At 38.5% G+C, this 21,611-nt stretch overlaps 1 protein-coding gene across 9 annotated transcripts in view; it reads right to left on the bottom strand.

Annotated features, from left to right (window-relative positions):
- Nucleotides 1-9,562: 9,562 nt before the first annotated feature.
- The window catches only part of LOC134223511 (trehalase), a 155,088-nt gene continuing 143,039 nt past the window's right edge, over nt 9,563-21,611 (bottom strand). For 8 of the 9 annotated variants that reach the window (XM_062702679.1, XM_062702680.1, XM_062702675.1 and 5 more), the window contains 6 exons: nt 18,302-18,653; nt 18,112-18,243; nt 17,079-18,050; nt 11,560-11,683; nt 10,125-10,227; nt 9,563-9,670 (listed from right to left, as the gene is read on the bottom strand). In XM_062702679.1, coding sequence (XP_062558663.1) covers nt 9,643-9,670; nt 10,125-10,227; nt 11,560-11,683; nt 17,079-18,050; nt 18,112-18,243; nt 18,302-18,653 — 1,711 coding nt within the window. In that variant the 3' untranslated portion in view covers nt 9,563-9,642. Of the gene's footprint in view, nt 9,671-9,696; nt 10,037-10,119; nt 10,228-11,559; nt 11,684-17,078; nt 18,051-18,111; nt 18,244-18,301; nt 18,654-21,611 lie in introns of those variants that run through there. The other variant, XM_062702674.1, reaches the window with a different exon arrangement.

Here is a 21,611-nt window from a genome sequence, read left to right as displayed (position 1 = left end):
TCGTGGATGTGGTGAAGTAAGCGCTCCCTTCACTACTTCCAGAACAATCAACGGTACGATTTACACCGAAGAGTGCCTCAAGAAGCGTGTTTTACCATTCATAAGAAAACACAAAGTATCAACTCTGTTTTGGCCTGATCTGGCATCCGGCTCCTACGCTAGAAACGTGTTGGAGTGGTACCGAGCTAACGGAGTTAAATTTGGCCAAAATATATGTACTCACTAAATTCACCGGAACTTCGCCCGATTGAAAAGTTCTGGGCAATTGTGAAGACAAAACTTCGCAAACATCCCAAAATTAGTAAAATAGAGCTGGAGTTGAATAAAATTTGGGTAAAAACATCAAAAACACTGGGAAAATCGATTGTACAAAATTTGTTGGGTGGAGTGAAAGGGAATGTGCGCGCATTTGGAATTGGTGATGAAATCGAATAAAACAAATGTTGCAAATTACAACTCATTAAAAGTTTTTCATTTCCTGAAAATTTCAAGAAAATCCGATAATCGGTTTGATTTTGGTGAGTTAATATGTGTGTATCATTTTCATCGAATACGCTCTTTACTATCTACATAAAAATAAATTTCTGTCTGTCTGAACCTTATAGACTCGGAAACTACAGAACCGATCGGAGTTAAAATTTGTATGCAGAGGTTTTTGGGGCCGGGGAAGGTTCTTAAGATGGCTCGAGGCCCCTCCCTCCTTTGAAAAGGGGGGCTCCCATACAAATGATACACCAATTTCTTCATAACTCGAGAATTAATCAAGCAAATGGAACCAAATCTGGCATGTGGAGGTTTTGGAAGGGAAGATATGTTTTTGTGATGAATCAAAACCCCTTTCCCTTCTGGAAAGGGAGGCTTCCATACAAATGAAACAGAAACCTCGAAATTACTCGATAACTAATCAGTGTATAAATCGATTTCTGGCGTTCGTCGGGTCTGCTAGTTCTTAAATAACACTGAATTGTACAGCTTGTTCGAAAATCTACTAGACGCCTCACCAAACTCAAACAAGTTCTCCACCTGCGTAAACATTCGGAGGCACGCTGTAAGGGGCCGTACACATATTACGTAATCAGTTATGGGGGAGGGGGGTCTGTCAATATCTTACGCGCCATATAAATAAAAAATCTTTTGTATGGAAAAAATCTTACATGGGGGGAGGGGGGTCGAAAAACCCAGAAAAATTGCTTACGTAATATGTGTACGGCCCCTAACCGGCTCGTGATATCCAAATGACGTTCTGTGGAATCTAGGTTGTAGCAGATTCGTAGTACGTGACAGCCTTTGGAGGTGTACGGAAATCCAAAAGTGACAGAAGATGTCGTGAGTCAGTTTCTTCATTTAGAAGCTTCCCAACAAACAACGCTTGCTGGATCTTCCTTCGTCGTTGTAACGTGTCCAGCCCTAGAAGTCTACACCGATCAGGATACGGAGGAAGATTTGAAGAATCTCGCCAGGGCAAGTTTCGCAAGGCTAGTCGAATAATCGCATCTGTATGCGTTCAATCCTTGAAATCTGGTATGGCCCAAACAATCGAAGCTGTTTCCAATATGGGTCGAACCACTGCACAGTAGAGTGATTTCAGGCAATATGGGTCTGTAAAGTCTTTAGCAATCTTGGCGATAAAACCCAACTAGAGGTGTGCGCCGGTCCGAAAATCGACGGCGGCGGCGTTTTTCCGAATTTTGGTCGACGGCGGCGGCGTTTTCGGCGTCACGCTGAAAGCCATTTTAACCGGCGGCGGCGGCATGAATCGCATGAACCGGCGGCATGAAAAATTGTTTGGAATTTGAGGGGAAAATAATTCAATATTTGCATGAGAAACTTTTCAGAATTTTCATGAGAAATTGTTCTGAATTTTGTACTCCAGAATATATTTTTCGGGACATCCACGGGAGACTTTAAGGAGTTTTTACGGGAAACTCGCCAGAAATTTCACGCGGGAAATTTTTCAAAATGACAAAAAAATTTCGATTTCAATGGGGATTGTTAGGAGTTTTCATAGGAAATTTATTCTAATTGGCACCAGTTTTGTTTTTTAAATTGCCATAGAAAGTTCTTCGGAATTTTCCAGAATTTCCACAGGGTGACTACTACCTGGAAAACCTGGAAAAATGCTGGAATTATCAGAGAATTTCTGACACAATCAGTGAACTTTCAAATATGAAAATAAATTAACAAATTTGAGAATTGAACACGTATGGATCGTTGTTCCGATCTATGGACAAAAAAACCGTTTATACAGCTTCAAAGGAATTTCTGAATAATTCCCGAAGCATTACCTATAGAGAGCTATGTATTTATTCGGGAAATCAATTAGGTTTTGTTTGCAAAATCTTCTGAAAATTCGCTCGGAAATTCTTCATGAATGTATTGAAAAATATATAATAATTAAGGATTCCAAGGCAGTTCCTGGAAGAACTTTCGAAGAAATTTCTGGATCAATTTTCAAAAGAATTTTCGGATGGTTTTACAAAGGAATCATGGAATCATAAGCGTAATTTTCTAAATTATTTCGGGGAGAATTTCCAAGATGAGTTACCGAATGAATTCCTGGAGGAATTTTTAAAGATAATTCAGGATGAATTTCCGAAAGGATTTTCAAGAAAAAAAAATCTAAAGGAAATTGTGAAGGATTTCTGCTAAAGGAATTTTTGATGGAATATCGAATGGATTTTCCAAGGAATTCCCAGAAGAATTTTCAAAAGAGTTTCTGAAGGTATTCTCGAACTAATTCTCAAAAAAAAAATCGAAGAATTCCTCAGAAGGATTCCAAAACGAATCATGAATAGATTCCCGAAAGAATTTTGAAATCAATTTCTATGGAAATTTTAAGAGAATTTCCGAATGTTCAAAGGAATTTGTAGAAGAGAAATTCTCTAGAAATGACCGATAAAAATTCCGGAGAAGTTACTGGAGTAATTCCTTAAAACAAATACCGAAAATAATCTCCTCTAGGAATTCTAGAAATAATTTCCAAAGCAATATATTGATAAATATTGATATTATAGCAACTTCATGGTGTTTCGAATAATAGCAGCAAAACAACAGTTTTTGTTTTATTGGACTGAAGAATCGAGTGATGCGAATATTTTTTCTGGAATTTTTATGCGTCGTCATTCTACAATGCAAGAATTGCGACGTGCTGATGATAGAATTGCTTTGCCAATAAATGAAAGGTCGACCTGTTACATTAAAATTACAATTACTGAGTTTTAGATGATAGTTGTTATATTTAATGAGCACCAATCATCAAAGGTAGAGCATACAAACGTATACCAGTTATTCATTATTCCCATCCTTCATTTTGGCGAATGTCTTAGACTGCCAAGAATAGGTATTTTTGTATACAATATTTTGACACCCACCAAATACAAAAATGTCTGCTGTTGTAAAGTTCAAGCGAAATAGCCTAGAAGAAGTTTGTTTTTTCGGTAGATCGTCTTTTTCTATGACAGTGATTCCCAGCATCTCAAGCGTCTTCCTCCCAAAATATCTGTCCACAAAACAAAAACAAGCTTCCATCCTTAGCTAGCACTTGTACGAAAGCTAAGAAAAAATAACATTCATCAGCCAAGGGTACCAGAATTCACACCGATTCCAAAACCTCTCATCACGACACGATCAAAGCAAAGAAAAAATTGCACTAAGATTCCGCCCCGATCCAACCGCATGCAGTGACTCTGAGTTCCAATACCCCAGGTCGGTAGATACATTTCAAAGCTTTAGTCCAAGATACTGCGAGATAAACACTGATACTGAGAATCACTACTATATGATGCAATTTAAAATTTTCTCACAACGTCACAAGTATCCATACATCACTGGAAACCGAGGAACAGAAGCAAACATATAATTTAATATAGAAAACAAGAAAAAATATACTCAACAAAATCCTTTATCGTATCTTCAGAATCGTCGACTTCAACATGAAGAATCAACTCCATTCGAATAATTTGAAAGGTTCTTGAGCACCAAATCGCTACGTCCGCTTCATAAGTTTCATAGCATCAGGAAGCTATACGGCAAGTAGGATCAGACCCCAGAATCAGATGTACACGAAAAAATCCAAAAATCCAGAAAAATGGGCCTGAAATTAAAGAAAAATATGACAGCAGAGAAGCAACACCATCTCGAATCTGATATGAGCCAACCGTGGGCTGAAAATCTGATTAATAAAGACATTAAAATTTCCGAGGAATGTGCTAAAGGAACTCGTAAAAGAATTTACAAAGGAATCGTCAAATGATTTTCAGAAGGAACATCCGTACGAAGTTCTGAAGGAATTCCCGAATAAAGTCCCAAACAAATTTCCGGTACAATTCTTGAAGAAGTTTACTAAAGTTCCTCTAAAGAAATTACTAATTAAAATCGATCGAATTTTCGAAGAAATTTTAAAAGAATATCTGCAAAAATCTCCAAAGTATTTTACGAAGGATACCTAAGGGATTTTTTTATGGAATTCTGGAGGAAGTTCCGAAGGAATTCCTAAGAGAAATTTTTTCGAAGCAATTCCCGCTTAACTTTTCAAAAGGACCTAAGTAACATTTTTTCTATGATTTAATTTGAATAGCGCAATCAACAGAACAACATGAAAGCTATTGATTGCAGTATTCAAATTAATTCATGAAAAAAATGTTACTTAGGTCTTTTTGAAAAGTTAAGCGAGAATTCTTAGAATGTCTCTTTGAAGGAATTTCCAATTTCATTTCCTGGAGGAATTTTCGAAGGAATACCTGAAGGAATTTTTGATTGAATGATTGAAGCAATTTCTGGATAAACTAATTTACGAGTCAGGGCCATAAATCGAAGCCATGCAGAAGGTGGCTGGGTTCGATTCCCGATCAGGTCTAGAAATTTTCGGGTTGGAAATTTTTGTACCTCCCTGGGCATATAAATGTATCATCGTGTTGGCCTCACGATATATGAATGAAAAATGGTAACCCGGCTTAGATAAACCGCGCATTTAACAACAGTGGAAGTGCTAGTGGGATATGCCATACGACAAAAATTATATTTCAGCGAGAAATTCTTCGGAACTTCCACTCACAGTACGGAGAGGTTTTCGGAATTTCAACGGTAATTCTCAAGGAAATCATTGGTATTATCACGAAAAATTCTCTGGGGTTCCAACGTGATGAAGTGGGGATCATTCGAGAAATTCTACGGAAATTTGACTGAATCTTCGAAATTTCCATGGAAAATTCTGCAGTTCAGCGGCGTGACAAAATTTTAAACGGCGGCGCGCCGATGCAAAAAAGGCGGCGGCGTGCCAAAAACTGTCGGCGGCGGCGGCGTGGTGCGGCGGCGCACACCTCTAAACCCAACTGACGAGTGGCTTTAGGGATAACAGCCGAGCGATGTTCGTCGAACGACATTTTAGCATCTAGCATAACACCTAAGTCATTTACTTGTTGTACCCTGGTCAGCGATACTTCGTTAATGCAATACTCGAAAACAATTGGTGATGCAAGGGGAAGGAACGTTTATGTCCAAAACCACCCCCGTGGCTACGTCACTGCCCAGGAGCATATGCGATCTTGTGATAATGCAGTGGTCCCCAGCATCGAGGGCTATCAGATGTTGAATGTTGAGATGTTGAAGTGGGCCGCAGTACCTATACTTGAAAGATTTTTTTTCTGTTTTTATTGCATATTACAGAGTGTTGAATATTTCAACAAAATATTTTATTCAAGTGAATCTTTTTCAAAAAAAATATGTACCTATAAGGACATTTCATTCTTCAGATTTTATCACCGTAGCAGACTTTTAGTCTATAGTACCGTTTTTACAGTAGCGGACTTGTCATAAAAAATGTTTTTTAACAAAAGCATCTTGTTGGCTCAGTTGGCAGAAAATATTGTATGCTGTTTTCCCAAATAATCATATGGCAACCGATTCGGTAATTTTGATCTTATGTTTTTCCCACTCGAGGATTGTTTTTCACTATAACTTTTCGTAGCAAATAACAGAGGGGTTCTTTAGAAAAAACTTTGTTAGGATTCTGACTAGCATCCGCTCGAGATTCTGAGCAAAGTTCGTTCGATATTCGAAACAGAATTCGTCTGGAATTCTGAACAGAATCCGTTAGAGATTTTGAAAAGAATGCGTTTGGGAATCTGAACAGAATCTGTTTAGATTTCTAAAGAGAATCCTTTCACGATTTCAAACAGAAATTCGGTCTAGATTCGGGGCAGAATTTTTTCGGAACTTGTTTGAAATGTCCGTGAAGGATTCTGTTTGAGGTTCTGAAAAGAATCCGATTAAACGTTCTGAACAGAATCTGTTTGCGATTCTGAAAAAAAAAAATCGAATGGTATTCTGAACAAGATCTATTGTTAGTAGTTTCTGGAGGTAATAATCCACACAATTTCACCTTTTTTTCAAAACCTATCTTATTTTGAGAAATAAAAACATTCTTATTACGGAGCAGTGCATGACAACATTATTTTAATCTGTAGTTCAATCTTGAGATCCTTTTATCTGCGATTAAATACGAATTTGCTATTATCATAACCCGAGGCGATAACATCGCAGTGTATTTGCTGTCGGCCTACATATCATCTATGTATGAAGTTATGAATTTCATGAACGTTAATGATGCAATTAAACGATACTATACTATTCACGATATATAAATCGTGCTTTAACATCACAGTGATGTGAACTTGACAGGTTCCCGAGTATATTGAGACCCATTTCGTGTCATAAAATGCCTATCAATGGGTCACACGTAGTGTAATCTTAGAAAACCTTCAAGGGCCGGAAGAAAAGGCATGGAGGGCCGCACTTTGGGGATCACTGTGATAATGGTACCGCTTCTTTGCATACCAGCTCTCCTAATCGCACCCTCAAGCGCTATATTGGACAGTAGATTCGACAGTGCATCACCCTGCTTCAATCCATCTAAGGTAACAAATGACGTCGATATTTCATACGCAACCCTTACACTTAATTTCGATCCATCCAACGTTATACGAATCAGCCGTGTCAGTTTCGCTGGAAAACCATGTTCAAGCATAATTTGCCATAATTCATTCCGTTTCACTGAATCGTACGCCGCTTTGAAAACAATAAACAGATGATGTGTCTGCAAGTTGTACTCCCGGAATTTATCAAGGATTTGTCTCAGGGTAAACATTTGATCCGTCGTTGATCGGCCCCCACGTAAACCTGCTTGGTATTCGCCGACGAAGGACTGTTCAAGCGGTCTCAACCTATTGAACAGAATACGGGACATAATATTGTACGCCGAATTAAGGAGAGTTATTCCTCGGTAATTGGCGCACTCCAGTCTGTGCCCTTTCTTAAAGAGAGGGCAAATGAGGTCATCCAACCAGCTAGCAGGCAATTCCTCGTCTTCCCATATTTTCGACATAATATGGTGCAGCCTTATTGTTTTTCAGCTCTATAATAGCTTTTCTAACGTCATCTAGTGTAGGCGACTTTACAGCTTGTCCATCGTCGCTAATCGTCGTTTATAGCCCTCTCCATCCCCATCAGTGTTGGTGCCGTGTTTACAAAATTTTCCTTTGTTTGCTGTTAGAACTGTCATATTTTTCTTGTTTGCTGTTAGAAAACAACAAACAATCCGTTGATACACTGAGAAAAATATCGCAAATTTTAACTAGACATCAGGTGAAAACAGCCCCGTGGCAAGAGATGCTACTCAGCGTAGCGAACATCTTCATGAATATGTCCAGCATACATTTTGAAAAGTACTTCTCCCGAATCGTTCCTTTATAAGCAACTGGATTTTATCCAAAATATTGTTGGTTACACTTTTTCAATTTGTTCAAAAATAATACCAGCTATTATGGGCATGAAAATATAATCCTTAAACATCTTTCAGCACACCATTTATTTCATTTCAATTTCACTAATGAATGTTGTTCGATTTGCATCCCCGGACCATTTCAACTGTGATGCTAAACACAGTATAAACAATAATAATATCTTTTGTTTGATTCGGGCGGAGAACAAGTTACGAAAAATGATTTCGTGTAGCGCTTGATTTCACCTGTAGATTCCTCCAATTCGTAAGTTTATTATATTTTATCATCAAATAACATAATTCCCAAGGTCAAAGATGTAAATCTTGCAAATTATATTGAAAACAATTTTTAGATTTAACCAAAACAAATAGTAAACAAAACACATGATGTTTATTTTCGTACAATAACAACGGACGGTAATGAGCTACCGTCCGTGGACATGGTGGCTATTGTCAAACCCCTTGTGATAGTATAGGACGCCAGGGGGGTGGGTGAAAATGAATATTTTCATTTTGATTCAGTGTGCAGCGAAAAAAAAAATCACTCTGTGATAGTGTTGGTAAAATCAGCTTGGAGACCTCAATTCTGTTAACCGATGCACCGTCACTTTCACTATTCAACAAAGTCTCAAAGTGTTGCTTCCACCTGGCAGCCACTTCGGTTTTATCTGTCAGCAAATTCCCTTGTTAATCGTTGCACATGACGGGAGATGGCGCTGTCTTTCTCCGCACGCCATTGACAGACTCATAAAACCTCCGCTTATCATTCTGCTCCATTTGTTCCTGCCTGCTGCCTCGCTAATCACTTGTTCTTCATATTCTTTCTTATTCCTGCGGTGGGTTCGTTTTTCAGCTGCTCTTGCTTCCTTGTTCCGATCTTTATTCGATCGGGTACCTGACACCAACGACTTCTGGCAACGTTCTTCTCGTCTGTCACTCTCTGACACTCCACATCGAACCAACCCGTCCTGGTTCGCAGCGGTACAGTGCCTACCACTTCTCGTGCTATTGTGCTCACCGCTCCATGTATCGACTCCCATAGATCGTTGATGTTGTCGCTAACGTTGATTGCACTTATCCGTTCGTCGAGCTTCTGGCGGTACTCAGCCGATACTCATTCCGCGCACAATCGCTGGATATTGTAACGCATCGTTCGCTGTGACCTTTCGTTCGATACAGTTGACAGTTGCGGTATAAATTTACAAAAAAAGAACGACTCATTTTTTTAAATTTGGGGTAGCAAAATCGCGCCGAAAACGAGATAAAATCTGGACGTGATAAAATCGGGTTGAAAACGTGATAAAGTCGGGGGTAGAGATAATAAGGCAATCCATAAGACAGCTGCGATCAGCTGACGAGTTTTGTTTACCTTGATTTTTTGACAGATTCCGACCGGACTGACAGAACAATTCAAAGGAAATTGTTAAGCGCGGTTTACACCAGAAGTGAGTTCCATTCAACTGCATACACATTTTGTTTTGATTTCGATTGTCAGTCCCATCGCTGAATGTCCTCATGGATAGCCTAATCGGGGGGAGGACAAAATCGGATCAATACTGTATGAGAAATATGAGAATGTGTTGCATTAATTTTTTGATTCGATCAGTGATAAATTAGACTAGTAGTATGCCTAATTTAAATTTGATGAGTACATATGAGATGGACATGGGAACAGATATCTTAGATACCTAGCTAAAAAATCTCAAGTCATGTCTCCGTGCCGGAGTGAACCCATTTTTTGAGATCCTATGAAATGGCTTTCACACAGAAAAAATAATATAACATTTATTTTTCGATTTTAAATACAAAATTATTTATTATAAAAAATAGTCTTGGTTCTTAAGCAATATGCACTCAAAGTGGCTTTACCGGCCGAAAAATCGGCGAAATATGCTGTTCAGGGAAAATAAATAACAAAATAGAGTAATTATTATTTATTGGAATACTTTTACACATCAACAACTATATTTTGTTAAGACTCAAAATATGTTATATGCTGGTTACTACTCGCAGTTACTGATAAGGAACTTTGTTTATGAGGGTCTGTGGTTAATTAAAACCAAAAACTTGTTTCTTGAATGAAACAATGCATGTTCTAAGATCAATGTTATCCACTATTTGGTATTGCAGGATATCATGCAGGGTGATACAAATGATTATCACGTTCACTTCTAGAATGGAAAGCTTGTGAAATGCATCTCAAATGCTTCTAGTGGCACACGGTCTGTTAAGATAAGAAATTTAGTTATCTGGCAAATCCTGTAAATAAGGAAAAGACGGTTTTGGAGAGCATCAAGTTAGTTAAGATGGAAATCAAATAATCTCAAGTGAATTATATTTACCTGACCCGAATAATCCAACGACGAATGCGACAATTGTCGCAATGATGCCCGTGTTTACCGAATACGAAACCAATGCACCTCCGTCACCTTTGCTGTCATCTCCGTCAACTTTGGAAAGAAACGAATCCCATCAGGCAAGAAAGTTGAAATATTAAGGGAACGGTTGTGTTTGTGATCCATAATGCAGAATTGAGTGATGTACCCTATCCCAATACGGAATAGTCATGGGAAACCCAAGCGAAATTTTGTCACACATGCATTCAGATGCTGTAATCTTCACAGACGAAGGAATGTGGGATTAAGTAGTAGGAAATGCTCGAAATAATCGAGAATGGAGAACTGTACCCATCACCATGAAATGAAAGTAACACACGTAAATATAATCGATGTATGCTTTATTGAATAGGATGTTTTTACAAATCCGCATATTTGTTGAATCATGCTTGACTTGATGTACCTGTAAACTGTAAATTTAAAACTTACAGTAACTTATGACACTAACCTATCGAGACAAAGAAATTGGTTCCTAAAAATACTTATACAATCCTGGTCTATCACATGCTGTTGTCTGATTTATTCGATTAGGCACATATATTGTTTGTAAGGTTTTCATGTTATGGAGGCCCTCATCTAAAACCAGCTTAATAAAATGCAAAAATAACTGTGGCCCTGATTTCACTTTAACGTTGAAGCACTGGAAACACGAGCCGTTACAACATAACTCTACTAGTCTAAAAAGTCTACATTAGAATTCTTCTTTGATAAAAGCTGTGTAAAAGTCATTTGGTCACTTCGTTTCTGTCAAGTTTGAGGCTTATGAAAAAGTGAATTGTTAAAACTGAATGTCGTCTTTTCTACATCTCTATAATATGCTATGTTATTTAATGAAAAATCCGCTCTGTTTTTTTTTGTTGTAGCAAGATGTGAATGACATTTGGTTTAAAGTAATTATTTAAAAAAAATAAATACAAGCTATGTTAAAATAAAACAAGGAACCCATCTCATTCAAACATCTTGCTTTACGCTTAGATTAAGCGCAAGTCACCTTTAATTTTTTGTCAGTTAGACGAACATGCATTCCCATTTATTTGAAATTTAATAATTGAACCTGTCATGACAAGGGAGCACTTTCTTATTGGTAAATAAATAAACAGAACGATGAAAATTTAACAATCAACAGAACAAGGACAGACAAATAAGTGCGATGAACCACTGCAATACGGTTTCGATTTTTGTCCAATATACTTCCAATTTATAAATAATCAGTGACGTGCAGTCTAGAAAAAAATATTTGAATTTTTGCAAAATATTGCGGTGTTTAAGAGGTCAATGCTGTGAAGGTAAACATTTTTAACTTGAAACGATTTCGTTAAAAGCACACGCTAGCACAATGTCGGTATCCCTCCCTTAATGGAAAAGATGATTTTTATTCAATCGAACCTGTCGTTAGCCGGTCGCCGTATTTGTTCATCAGATCCATGACGGCACCGTTGGACCAGCCGAACCCGGTTTGGACCTCGTATTCGCCTCCGCCTCCGTGGCCACCCAGCTCGACTGCGCTGTACTGTAAATGTTTGAGGAGCGTTTGTTAATTATTTTATCTCACGCATTAAGAAATATTTTTTACAAAAAAAAATCATCAGGTGGAAGAAATATGGCTTTGCTCATCCCTCTGGAATGATGAAACTTTTATGAATAAGCAGGAATATAAAATTCTGTATCACCGGTCCAGTAAATTTAATTCATTTACTATGTGAAACATTAAGAAATCGATTCAAACGATTTACTAAATCCCAGGACCAAGACTGCTGTTACCTATTCCAAGATACTGTATGGGAAGCAATGAAACAGCCTTATATGGATCAGACCGCATCGTGCTTTCGTGCTGTGCGGTTCTTTCTCTCTTTGCGGAAGGAAGTTTTTAATACTACCCGAAGCTATTTTAATTTCAACGGTGCTTCTTAGCGCTATTTGTACCCACTGATCCCGTTACGATCTTTGCAAGGACCCGTGCCTTCGTTTTACGTTGGACCCGTTTGCGGAAGTAAAATTCCGGCAAGCGGTGGTAATCCTGCAGGGACACCGTTCTGGGAAAAACCTCTTAGAAGGTCACGTCTCCACGCTCAGCCATGAGCATTAATAAAAACAAGAGGAAGGAGTCTCTGAATTCTCCACTTCCTTCAAAGAAACAAGGTTTCAAGACCGTCCTGCCAAAGCGCGGAAAAATAGAAGGAAGCTGGAGAATTCAGATATTCCTTCTAACTCTAATATCTGAAATAATTCTTCTCCTATCGAATTGAACAATCAGTTCGATTTGATTAATGATGAAATTGAGCAAATCGAATATACCTCTAGCCCAGGTGATTCGATTCATGCGAAAAAAGCAAAGGATTCCGCCAATTGTGGTATCTGTTGCCGAGTTTTCTGGCTTCCGGAATGAGATTTTGAGTAACCTTCAGGGGATCAAGGTTTCATTTCAGATTGCTAGGAAGGGTGACTGCCGCGTTTTGCCGGGATCCTTTGACGATCGCAAACGTCTTCTTCAGTATTTAACTGAGAAGCGCCATAAATTCTTCACATACGACGACAAAACTGAGCGATTGTTCAAAGTCGTCTTGAAAGGTCTCCCCAGTGATGACAAATCACTGGATGAGATTAAGATTGAAATTTCTCAATTACTTGGATTTTCACCAGTCCAAGTAATTAAGATGAAAAAGAAATCCCACTCCGGTACTTCCCAGAGGGGCATTTCTCAAGAATTTTATTTAGTTCATTTTAACAAAAGTGAACTAAATAATATGAAAAGTTTGGAAAAGGCATGTATTATGTCTCATGTCCGTGTTACATGGGAACATTTCCGCAGGCCTGGGGGAAATTTCCAAAACCCCACCCAGTGCCGTAAGTGCCAAAAGTGGGGTCATGGAACCAAACATTGTCACATGGATGCTAAATGCATGATTTGTGGTGGAACCTCTCACGCCAAGGACGCATGTCCTGTGAGATTTGAATCTTAAGTGCGCAAATTGTGGGGCAATCATAAATCCAATTTCTGGAAATGCCCTTCACGCAAAAGTTTTGAATTCCCGTGCAAAATTGATGACGGAAATTCCAATCGGATCCCAGATTCGACGGGTAGAAATTTTCAAACGCTCAAATTCCGAAACCGGTTACCGGTCGAGCAATTCATACCCACCACAATTCACAAACAAATTTTGCCGCTCGTCAACGGGTAGCAAGCACTTCAGTAAATTCCAATTTTTCCAATGTACCTACGTATGCAAACATCGCTGCTGGTAGACAAAATTTCTCTTCTCAAAATGAGGTTTATACCCATGTCCCAACGGAAAATAACGGTCATGTTGCTGATTCAGGTAGCATGACTGCTTCCGATTTTGATTTTTAACTGAACAATTGCATCACATGATTGATGCAATGTTCAAAGCAAATACCATTCCTGAAGCTGTTCAGGTTGGTATAAAGTACACACAAAAATTGTTATCGGACTCCGTTTCAATGGATCCAAATAATTGTGTGAAAGTTCTAAATTGGAATGCCCGCTCTCTAAAGGGTAAGGAAGATGAATTATTCAACTTCCTAAAAGTTCATAATGTGCATATTGCCATTATTACAGAAACTTATTTAAAACCAGGACTCTCCATTAAAAGAGATCCAAATTATTTTATCTACAGAAATGATCGTCTTGACAGCGCCTGTGGTGGGGTCGCCATTGTCATTAATAGACGTATCAAACATAAATTATTTTCTTCGTTTGAAACCAAAGTTTTTGAAACCTTGGGAGTTTCTGTTGAAACAAATTTTGGACAATTTTCCTTCATTGCAGCCTACTTGCCTTTTCAATGCAATGGGCAGCAAAAGAATTTGTTGAAAGCTGATCTTCAAATTCTGACTCGCAACAAATCAAAATTCTTCGTAATTGGTGACTTCAATGCCAAACACCGTTCATGGAATAATGCTCAAAGCAATACCAATGGTAAAATTTTATTTGAAGATTGTTCTGCGGGATATTATACTATTCAATATCCCAATGGACCAACTTGTTTTTCTTCCAGTCGAAATCCTTCTACAATTGATTTAGTTTTAACGGATTCAAGTCAGCTGTGTGGTCAATTGGTAACTCATGCTGACTTTGACTCTGATCACCTTCCTGTGACATTTGAAATCTCACAAGAAGCCATTTATAATCCAATCAGCTCTACTTTTAATTATCATAGAGCTGATTGGGATTCTATAAAACGTATATCGATAGGAATTTTGATGTTGATATTCCTCACGATACCAAAAGTGATATTGATAATGCTCTCGTATCTTTGACAAATTTAATTGTCGAAGCCAGAGGCATTGCAATTCCGAAATGTGTCAACTCCATTATTATTGACGACGATCTTCAGCTACTGATCCGTCTTAAAAATGTGAGAAGAAGGCAATACCAAAAGAACTCGCGATCCCGCGTTGAAAGCTATTTGGCGAGATTTGCAAAATGAAATTAAAAACGTTTCGCTATTCTGAGAAATACCAACTTTGAGAATAATGTCTCGAAGTTGGATCCCAGTTCGAAACCCTTTTGGAAATTAACAAAAATTCTTAAAAAAAAACCTCAAAAGCCAATTCCAGCGCTTAAAGAGGGAAATAAAATTTTATTAACAAATGGCGAAAAGGCTCAAAAACTTGCTCAGCAGTTCGAGAGTGCCCATAATTTTAGTCTAGGTCTCACTAGTCCAATTGAGGATCAGGTTACACGGAGCTTCGAAGACATTCTCAATCAAGAGAATGTTTTCGACCCTTCGTTGGGAACTAATTTGGATGAAGTGAGATCTATTACTAGAAAATTTAAAAATATGAAAGCCCCGGGTGATGATGGTATTTTCTACATACTTATCAAAACTTCCTGAGAGCTCTTTATCCTTTTTAGTTAATTTATTTAACAAATGTTTTCAATTGGCATACTTCCCATATAAATGGAAAACGCTAAAGTTGTTCCAATTTTGAAGCCGGACACAAATCCAACTAAGGCTTCTAAGTATCGACCAATCAGTTTGCTTTCTTCAATAAGCAAACTGTTTGAAAAGATTATTTTAAATAGAATGATGGTTCATATTAATGACAATTCTATTTTTGCTGATGAGCAATTTGGTTTTCGCCATGGGCATTCAACCACTCATCAGTTATTAAGAGTAACGAACTTAATTCGGCTCAACAAATCTGAAGGATATTCGACTGGAGTTGCTCTTCTTGATATAGAGAAAGCATTTGACAGTGTTTGGCATGAAGGTTTGATTGTAAAATTGATGAATTTTAATTTTCCTCTGTACATCATTAAACTGATCCAACATTATTTATCAGATCGCTCACTGCAGGTAAACTATCAGAATACTAAATCTGATAGATTACCTGTAAGGGCTGGTGTCCCCCAAGGCAGCATACTGGGGCCCATATTGTATAACATTTTTACTTCTGACTTACCTGATTTACCACCAGGGTGTCAAAAATCTTTGTTTGCAGATGACACGGGCCTTTCAGCCAAAGGGCGAAGCCTTCGTGTCATTTGTAGTAGATTGCAAAAAAGTTTGGATATTTTCTCCACTTACTTGCAAAAATGGAAAATTTCCCCGAATGCTTCCAAAACTCAGCTTATAATTTTCCCACATAAGCCGAGAGCTTCTTATTTGAAACCTTCTAGCAGACATATTGTCACTTTGAATGGGGTTCCAATTAATTGGTCTAGCGAAGCTAAATATTTAGGACTTCTGCTAGATCAAAAATTAACTTTTAAAAATCACATTGAAGGCCTTCAAGCCAAATGTAACAAATATATTAGGTGTCTATATCCACTTATAAACAGAAAATCAAAACTTTGTCTTAAGGGGGTACGGGAAGCACAAACAATCATCAAATCGTCATCATTTTCATCATTGAATGCTTAATTATTTTCTACAACAAATATGATTTTGGAAAAGTATCAGCGGCGCGTGCTTACTCTCCATCTACATGCTGATACATTTACAGTTACATCAAACAACTAAAAACCGAAATACGCCGCTCCAAAGTTACGAGGTGATAATGCTAGAAAGAGACAAAAGATAGGAAAAATAACACGGTGTGTAGTGCTTCCCCGAGTCACCTTAAGAACAAACTTTTGATTTACAAACAAATTTTTAGACCTGCCATGTTGTATGCTGTGCCAATATGGACTAGTTGCTGCAATACCAGAAAGAAGGCACTCCAGAGGATTCAAAATAAAATTTTGAAAATGATTCTGAAGTTGCCTCCGTGGTATAGTACCAATGAACTTCATAGAATTTCTAATATTGAGACATTGCAACAAATTTCCAACAAAATAATTTCAATTTTAGACAAAAAATCGTTGCAATCTTCTATTGCAACGATTAACTCCTTGTACCCTTAGTATAAAATAGGTTAAGTTTAGTTTAAGTTGAAAACATTGTAATTCCTACATGGTTCAATTCAACCAGAGGAAAAATTCTAACTGCCAGAGGCAATTGAAATGTATTAATAATAACTAAAAAGTAACATAGCAAATAAGGATGATAGTGTTAAGAAAACACGGAACACCTAGTCTAAGAGATGAATGCATATATTAGATAATTAGCAAATAAAATTAGTTAAAAAAAAAAAAAAAAAAAAAGCCTTATATGGATTAAGATATTCGATACAGTCTTTAAAAAACAGAACTCAAAAATTTAAATAAGCCACAGTTCTTTTCAAAATTTCAAGATTTTTTGGAACATTAATGAAGGTTATCTTTTGGATAACCATATTCGTGCAGAAGGTAATCGCATGCTAGTTGACACTTCTGTCGGTTAATTAAATTAATTGATCCTTCATAGATCTCATAGATATATGTTTTGTACCTTGTAAGGCATAAGCAAATACATCTTTCCCCTTTAAGAATCACATCTGTAAGAGTTCTTCAAACTTACCTTCTCAAACATGGCCTGCGTTTCGTTGTAAGCAATGAAGTTTCCACGCACCCACCGCTGGGCCCACTTGAAGGCGAGCTCCTTCGCGTCGGCGCTGTTCAGCCCGTCCAGACTCATGATCAGCATATGCTGCATCGGTGGCCACACGTTCGGGAAGTCCCACTGTTCGTTGGTGTCGGCCATCGTGTTCGGCACCCCTCCCGGGTACTTGTCCAGTTCATTTTTCTCGATGTACGCCAAAATCTTTTTCGGTAGGCTAGTGTCATCCTTATCGTAGCATCCAGTCCAGAGCGGGGACAGATTGGTCGGGACGAAGTAGTGTCGATGTTTCTTGTTGATCAGATCGTAGTCCAACCAGGCTCCGTCCTCCTCGTTCCATAGTACGGCATTGACAGCTTTCTTGATGTCTTCCGCTTTGGCATCGTACTGTTGCGCCTTCCGGACATCGTTCTTAAGTGCATAGAACTCAGAAATGATTTTTGCGTTCCAGTAAAGGATCGAGTTTAACTCTACGGCAATGATCGATCGGCACTTCAGGTCTGTTAGGTTGCCCTGGTTCGTTCCGTCCTTGATGAACCATCGGCTGGAGAAGTCCATTCCACTCTCAGCCGCTGCTTTCAGCTCGCAGTAGAAATCCTGCTTGTCTTCTTCCTTCTCGAATACTTGAGCACTGATCACATCCTCTCGATAGGACTCGGGCCGTGGTCCTGCTGATTTGTATCCATAGGCGGCTAGTTGATGTCCGTTCACTTCCACGATGTAATTGTTCATGAAGAACTCGAATTCCCGCTCGAGGGTCTCAACAGAGTCGATTGCAAATTGGGTATCGTTGGTAGCATCCACGTAGGATTTGACCATTCCACATAGTAGCGGAGGTTGCGACCGCATGCTGTAGTAGATGCGACCGCCATTAGGAATGAAGCCGTACCGCTGGACGATGGAAAGGAAGTTTTCCAACATTCCCCGCGTCGTCTGTAATTCCAAAGTATAGTTATTCGTATACAGATTCAAAACTAGCAATTGTAAACGTTACCTTATTCATTTCCGAGTGCAACAGTCCTTGCACAATCCAGTATGAGTCCCAGTAATAGAATTCTCTAAATCTACCTCCGGGTACAATTACCGGATGGTCAACGGGTATGATGGAATACTGTTCTGGATTGATCTGTGGAGTACAACAAACTGTAAGCCTTCGTCTTGCAACCAATTCACCAAAAACTTACAGCAACATCCGCAATCATTTTCCGACCCAGCTCGTGCCACACGGCGTTCAGCTTCTTGGCAAAACCGCGCAAGTCCAGGTCCTTGATGTTCTGCAGAAAGCGTGGGTTCTCGATCCAGTCGTCGGGGATCCACTCCTCGAATTCGGCGCCCGGTTTCTCGAACATCGACTCCACCCATTGCTTCAGATCCTCCTTGCTGGGGGAGTTCTGTTGCTGCTCCATGAAATCGTTGAACGAGGCCAGCGTCTCGTTGGGCGTCTTCTTCATCTTCATGTCGACAAAGGTTTTCGAGTCGGCGTAAAGGCTCGCCATCTGCACCGTATCGAGCAGCTTGCCATGGCAGTAGATTTCGCTGTAAGGAGACGATACAGAAAGGTGGAATTGATTACATTTACTCCGGTTTCAGGAAATATCATTATGTGGAAATAAATGAGATATTATGTCGATCAGATACTTCTCTAAGCATTAATTAAACTTTTTCTCCGATACACTTCATGGCAAGATGTGTCGAGTGACAGGTAAATGAAGATAGACTGTAACATTTTCACTCTTCAGTCCGAGTTACAGTTTCAATAATAAGAATGTATAACTTGTGGCTTGCCACATAAGAATAAACAATAAACCCACCAGTCATGATATATACGAATGCAGAAATTGTAATTTGGCTTAGAAACCTCGCAGTTAATAACTGTGGAAGTGCTTAATGAACACAAAGCTGCGAGGCGGCAATGTTCCAGTGGAGGATGTAATGCCAATTAAGAAGTAGTAGAAGAAGAAGAAGTATAGGCGGGTCTGCTGTCTCCGTTTCCGTCTATAGAGTTCCGCATTCTGACGGATCCTTTGCTGCAACGCGACCGCCCGCGCTGCGTTCTTTTCCTCCAGAATCTGTCTGCACACTGCGCGTATGCAGTGGCGACACCAGGTTGCTCAAACGCTCTAGGTCGTACATAGGCGGCCGTCGGTACCGAACATTGTTGATGATGGATAGTTTAGGGCGCAGTTTAATCACGAGTCACGATAGGCCGGTTTTGTTGGTCAGTCGGTGGGCGTTTAACTTTCCAATAGGCGGTCTTGAGCATGTAGATCTCCTATGATGATTTTGACGTCGTGGCCAGGCCAGTCCTTGGCCAGGTAGGATGCGTCCTTATCATCATCAGTGGTTCCGGATGGACGTAATTATATAAAAGATAGGCCCTTGATCCTCAACCTGCACATTCTTCCATTGATTGACCACCACTCAATTACGCGTCTCTGTATATCGCCCATCATTATAACAGCTGTTTTTTTGCAACTCCACGAACTGGGCTTCCAATCGCTAGTCCCTTTTTGTCGCTTCACCGATTGTTCTGGTCCATATTCTCTTTTTTATTGGCTAACCCCCATAAACTTATACGTTCAAAAACGAACGAATGCTTCGTTTTTAGCCCACAGTGAAATTCAAATCCCCCTAAAACTCCCCCTTCTGAAATTCCTAAATGTTTTCATTTTCTGAAAATCATCCATGAGCTGCTCCTAGGAATCCTTCAAAGGCAGTTTCTCCTGAGATTCGTGCGAAAATTACTCCAAAAAGTACTCCTGGCGTTCTTTCTAAAATTCCTTCCCGGAAAAAACTCCAGGAGTTCAATTTGGAAATCTTCCAAGAACTCCTCCCAAGAATAATGGGAATTTGGAAATTCTTGCAGGAATTCCTCCGCAAGCTTCTCTAGGAATTCCTTCAGAAATTCCTTATTTTTTTCTTCTTTATTATCATTGAGAATTTTTTCAGATTGTCCACCGGAAATTCCTCCAAAGGAACTCCTGGTGACATTGCCGGAGAAATTCTTGGAGGAATTTTCGAACGAGTTGCAGACGAATTCTCGATGTGAAGATATTTCCGAACAAAATTCTGGAGAAAATCTCCCAAGTGGTTGCTGGAATCAATCAAGAGATAATTCCTAAAAAATAGTAAAAAACGAAGAACAACTTCATGAAAAATTCGTCTATACTATAATAGAAAGCATTCCTTCCGAAATTTCCGAAAAATATTTTTCTGACAGTATTTAAGATTCCCAACGGAATTTTCGTCCGGGCTTAGGGAGGAAAAACATATTAGTATACAATTCCAGAAGAAAATCCTGAATAATTTTTTTTGAAAATTTCCCTTACAAATTCTCATTACAAATTATATAACCTCTATTGAAAAAAAAAAAAAAACTATTGTGTATTTCTTTTTAGCGTAAAATATGCAGGGACCAACTAAATCACCCAATGACCGATAGTCACTCCGCTAAATAGAACATATTATTAACATAATTATTAATACATAATTCTCCCTTACTCCAGGCAGCGCATCTTCATTTCTCTAACATTCCCAATGCAAATTGATAAGCTTACATGCATGACTGGTATAAGAGTGGCGAATGATATTCATGACATCCCAAAAAAGCCAAAATTTCCAAATAATCATGCATTCATCTGTTAGTTCTGATCTATAAATATAAGAATTGCAACCATAGCAAATCGAGTTTATCTCAAAGTGATAATAAAATTGTACATACTGAATCATTCTGCTGAATCAGCAAATGCAGATAAAAATTATTTGTAAGAGAATTAAGAGAATTAAGAGCATTATTTTCATTTTGTTTTGTGGAATGTTTAACCGCAATCCGATTTGTCGAGTCAAATATGATCAAATGAAGACGAAGCATATTGTTAAGGATTACTTAAAAAAACGGATCTGTCCAGCTTTCCACGCTCGACGTAATGGCGGCTGCTATAAATAATTTTAACAGTAACGGCTTCTGAAGTAACTGAAATTTCACTCCTAGCAAACCATGATTTTTTGTATCTAACAACCCGTCAATTATTTATAAACATGAAAACTTGCTCCATAACTCAGCACGATACGTAATACTTTTTCAGATAGAAGCCTTTTTAAATGCTTATTAATAAATTATTATTAAAATTATATTATTCAGTCACTAACTTAATCAACAACTTCTGATGTGGAAGGCGTAATTCCTATTTTTCGAGCCAGTATAATTACATTCTGTAAACAATATGAAGTATGTATGCAGAAGGGAGGTCGTGAGATTTAAACCATCACAAATATTGCCCCTCCGCTAGCTTACAAAATCGACTCCTAAAAACATTTTTTATGCGTGCCGTATCCTAATTAAGGGTATGCGATAACACACTTTTTCCTAACGAAACGAAACGAAACGAAATTTAAAATGTCTAAGTTGATTCGGATCGAAACGAAACGAAATATAGATTTACTTTCGACACTTCGAAACGATACGAAACCAAGGTTCATATAATTCGAAATTTT

This window comes from Armigeres subalbatus, chromosome 3, assembly GCF_024139115.2.
Source record: "Armigeres subalbatus isolate Guangzhou_Male chromosome 3, GZ_Asu_2, whole genome shotgun sequence".
Taxonomy (NCBI): Eukaryota; Metazoa; Arthropoda; class Insecta; order Diptera; family Culicidae; genus Armigeres; species Armigeres subalbatus.
Note: the sequence above shows the minus strand (reverse complement) of the source record. Positions and strands in the feature narration are given on the sequence as shown.